The sequence below is a fragment of the Oncorhynchus kisutch genome, unplaced genomic scaffold (genome assembly GCF_002021735.2).
Source record: "Oncorhynchus kisutch isolate 150728-3 unplaced genomic scaffold, Okis_V2 scaffold3549, whole genome shotgun sequence".
Lineage (NCBI taxonomy): Eukaryota > Metazoa > Chordata > Actinopteri > Salmoniformes > Salmonidae > Oncorhynchus > Oncorhynchus kisutch.
The window spans coordinates 362052-366812 of NW_022265494.1; the positions used below are offsets into that span (position 1 = coordinate 362052).

Here is a 4761-nt window from a genome sequence, read left to right on the forward strand (position 1 = left end):
TCAGTCGGTGTTTGTTTCCAACAGGAAGATCTGTGATCCTGGTCTGACGTCGTTTGAACCAGAAGCTCTGGGGAATCTGGTAGAGGGACATGACTTCCATCGCTTCTACTTCGACAACGGTAACACATCCATCAGTAAAGTCATTCAGAAGATACAGTTATTGATTAGTAGAGTTATTGATTAGTAGAGGTATTGATCGACTATTTATTAGTGTAGGTATTGATCAGCTATCGATTAGTAATTATTGATCAGCTATTGATTAGTAGAGCTATTGATTAGTAGAGGTATGATCAGCTATTTATTAGTAGGGGTATTGATCAGCAACTTTTGATTAGTAGGGGTATTGATCTGCTATTGATTAGCAGAGGTATTGATCAGCTATTGATTAGTATTGGTATTGATAAGCTATTGATTAGTAGGGGTATTGATCAGCTATTGATTAGCAGAGGTATGGATCAGCTATTGATTAGTAGAGGTATGATCAGCTTTTGATTAGTATAGATATTGATCAGCTATTAATTAGAGGTATTGATCAGCTATTGAGTAGTATGTATTGATTAGTAGAGGTATTGATTAGCAATTCATTAGTAGATGTGTTGATCAGCTATGGATTAGTAGAGGTATTGATTATCTATTGATTAGTGTCGGTATTGATTAGTAGAGGTATTGATTAGCTATTGATTAGTATAGGAATGAATTATTAGATGTATTGATTAACTATTCATTAGTAGAGGTATTGATTAGCTATGGATTAGTATATGTATTGATTAGTAGAGGTATTGATTTGCTATTGATTACTATAGGTATTGATTAGCTATTTATTCATAGTAGTAATCATTAGTAGAGGTAATGGTTAGAATTGGTATTGATTAGCAGATGTATTGATTAGTATAGGTATTGATTAGTAGAGGTATTGATTAGCTATTGATTAGTAGAGGTATTGATCAGCTATGGATTAGTAGATGTATTGATTGGTAGAATTTATGAATCAGATATTGATTTGTAGTTATTGATTAGCTATTGATGAATAGTTATATCCGTGTGTGTCTGTTACTGAGAACTACAACTCCCACTAGCTAACTAAGGCCTGTCTGTCTCTCTCTCCATCTCCCTCGTCCCCCCTTCTCTTTCCAGCCCTGTCTAAAGGTAGCAAGCCGGTGCACACCATCCTCCTCAACCCTCACGTCCATCTGATAGGTAGGATATCAGCCATTTCTAATTATTATAACAATAATATTACGATATATGTGCCATTTAGCAGACACTTTTAGCAAAAGCAACTTAGATTAATGTGTACATACATTTTCCATATGGGTGGCCCTAGGAATTGAACCCACTATCCTGGTATTGCAAGCACCATGATTTACCAACTGAACATGATGTTTTATGTAATCTTGTTTCTGGTTGGTATTCAAATATACACTGTATGTACATATCAATTCCAGTCAGAAACTAGACCAGATTCAAATGTCCCATTCCAAATTGTCCTGAAGCATTGAAGTGAACATTGGAATGGGAATTCCGGTGTACTTCCTGAATTAAATCAAGATGGACGCCAACCCCCTGGTACTTAAGGTGCGGCAGGGTAGCCTAGTGGTTAGAGTGTTGGACTAGTAACCGGAAGGTACATATCTGTCGTTCTGCCCCTGAACAAGGCACTTAACCCACTGTTCCTAGACCAGTTAACCCCACTGTTCCTAGGCCAGTTAACCCCACTGTTCCTAGGCCAGTTAACCCCACTGTTCCTAGACCAGTTAACCCCACTGTTCCTAGACCAGTTAACCCCCTGTTCCTAGACCAGTTAACCCACTGTTCCTAGGCCGTCATTGAAAATAAGAATTTGTTCTTAACTGACTTGCCTGGTTAAATAAAGTCTAAAAATGATGTACAATGTGTTTTACGATGTTGACGTGAAACAAGGAGAGGTGAACTAATAAGAAGGTCTATCTAGCGGAGAACGCTGCGTGCATCGCCTACATCCGCCTGAGCCAGTACATGGACGCGGGGGGGATGCCTCGCACCATGCAGTCTGAGGAGACCCGCGTCTGGCATCGCAGAGAGGGAAAGTGGCAGAACATACACTTCCACCGCTCGGGCTCGCCCAGCGTACCATCCCAGTAAGAAACAAACGTTAATCAATGAATTTGTGTATTAATTATAGTGATTATAAATAAACCGATTTCAGAACATTTACTTCCACCACTCTGTAGTGTCCAGTGTTGACTACCTTCTCAGTCTGTAGTGTCCAGTCTAGACTACCTTCTCAGTCTGTAGTGTCCAGTGTAGACTACCTTCTCACTCTGTAGTGTCCAGTCTAGACTACCTTCTCAGTCTGTAGTGTCCAGTGTAGACTACCTTCTCAGTCTGTAGTGTCCAGTGTAGACTACCTTCTCACTCTGTAGTGTCCAGTCTAGACTACCTTCTCAGTCTGTAGTGTCCAGTGTAGACTACCTTCTCAGTCTGTAGTGTCCAGTGTTGACTACCTTCCCAGTCTGTAGTGTCCAGTCTAGACTACCTTCTCAGTCTGTAGTGTCCAGTCTAGACTACCTTCTCAGTCTGTAGTGTCCAGTGTTGACTACCTTCTCAGTCTGTAGTGTCCAGTCTAGACTACCTTCTCAGTCTGTAGTGTCCAGTCTAGACTACCTTCTCAGTCTGTAGTGTCCAGTCTAGACTACCTTCTCAGTCTTTAGTGTCCAGTGTCGACTACCTTCTCAGTCTGTAGTGTTCAGTCTAGACTACCTTCTCAGTCTGTAGTGTCCAGTCTAGACTACCTTCTCAGTCTGTAGTGTCCAGTCTAGACTACCTTCCCAGTCTGTAGTGTCCAGTGTAGACTACCTTCCCAGTCTGTAGTGTTCAGTCTAGACTACCTTCTCAGTCTGTAGTGTCCAGTCTAGACTACCTTCTCAGTCTGTAGTGTCCAGTCTAGACTACCTTCCCAGTCTGTAGTGTCCAGTGTAGACTACCTTCCCAGTCTGTAGTGTCCAGTGTCGACTACCTTCTCAGTCTTTAGTGTTCAGTCTAGACTACCTTCTCAGTCTGTAGTGTTCAGTCTAGACTACCTTCTCAGTCTGTAGTTTCCAGTCTAGACTACCTTCTCAGTCTTTAGTGTTCAGTCTAGACTACCTTCCCAGTCTGTAGTGTCCAGTCTAGACTACCTTCCCAGTCTGTAGTGTCCAGTGTAGACTACCTTCCCAGTCTGTAGTGTCCAGTCTAGACTACCTTCCCAGAAAATTGTCTAGTGGTGCAATAACTAATCTCCACCACAGGAGGGTGCCACATACACGCTTACCATGCTACTGTAATGGTTAGTGTCATGTTTCCTCATCTTGGTACTGGGGACATTGTAGTTGTTGCCCTTGCATTAACACACCTGATTTAACTAATTAACTCATCAAGCCTTTGATTATTTGATTCAGGTGTGTAGTGTTACAGTAACAACTACGATGTTCACCTCTTGGGGTTCCCAGGACCAGGATGAAAGAAACACTGGGTTAGAGTCAACTCTACCTCTCCCACTAGTCTAAAACAACCTCTACCTCTCCCACTAGTCTAAAACAACCTCTACCTCTCCCACTAGTCTAAAACAACCTCTACCTCTCCCACTAGTCTAAAACAACCTCTACCTCTCCCACTAGTCTAAAACAACCTCTACCTCTCCCACTAGTCTAAAACAACCTCTACCTCTCCCACTAGTCTAAAACAACCTCTACCTCTCCCACTAGTCTAAAACAACCTCTACCTCTCCCACTAGTCTAAAACAACCTCTACCTCTCCCACTAGTCTAAAACAACCTCTACCGGCGGCCCCTGACTACACGGATATCGCTCTGTTTCTGGGTTGAATCTCATTTCCCTTTTCCCCCTGTGTGTGTGTGTGTGTGTGTGTGTGTCTCCGTCTCTGTGTGTGTGTGTGTGTGTGTGTGTGTGTGTGTGTCTCCGTCTCTGTGTGTGTATTTTACAGTTAATGGAATATCAAGATTCAGTCTAAACTCCCAAGACAGACAACAATCAACAAGCCAACCAGTGGTCTCCATTTAACCTCTAACCCCTGACCCCTCTGTATGGACATGACATCACACAGCAAAAGGAAACCAACCCTAAAAGGTCGTCAGGTCATCCTAACCACCTAGGGTGCGTCCCTAAATGGCACCCTATTCCCTACATTGGGCTCTGGTCTAAAGTAGTGCACTGCATAGGGAATAGGGCTCTGGTCTAAAGTAGTGCACTACATAGGGAATAGGGCTCTGGTCTATAGTAGTTCACTATATAGGGAATAGGGTTTTGTTTGGGACTCAATCCCCCTACCTAGAGCAGCCTGCAGCAGACCGTGGCCGTTATCCACTGGAGCATATTATAGGGAATAGGGCTCTGGTCACTAGTAGTGCACTATATAGGGAATAGGGCTCTGGTCTATAGTAGGTCACTATATAGGGAATAGGGCTCTGGTCTATAGTAGTACCACTATATAGGGAATAGGGCTCTGGTCTATAGTAGTGCACTATATAGGGAATAGGGCTCTGGTCTATAGTAGTACCACTATATAGGGAATAGGGCTCTGGTCTATAGTAGTTCACTATATAGGGAAGAGGGCTCTGGTCTATAGTAGTACCACTATATAGGGAATAGGGCTCTGGTCTATAGTAGTTCACTATATAGGGAATAGGGCTCTGGTCACTAGTAGTGCACTATATAGGGAATAGGGCTCTGGTCTATAGTAGTTCACTATATAGGGAATAGGGCTCTGGTCTATAGTAGTACCACT

At 42.7% G+C, this 4761-nt stretch overlaps 1 protein-coding gene across 1 annotated transcript in view; it reads left to right on the forward strand.

The window, feature by feature from the left end:
* The window catches only part of LOC116352972 (calcium/calmodulin-dependent protein kinase type II delta 2 chain), a gene marked incomplete in the record, with an annotated part of 70112 nt that extends 65658 nt beyond the window's left edge, over positions 1-4454 (forward strand). Inside the window, 4 exon segments of the mRNA XM_031820613.1 lie at positions 25-119; positions 1135-1197; positions 1952-2117; positions 3961-4454. Of these exon segments, the coding sequence (XP_031676473.1) occupies positions 25-119; positions 1135-1197; positions 1952-2117; positions 3961-3964 (328 nt within the window).
* Positions 4455-4761: the final 307 nt, after the last annotated feature.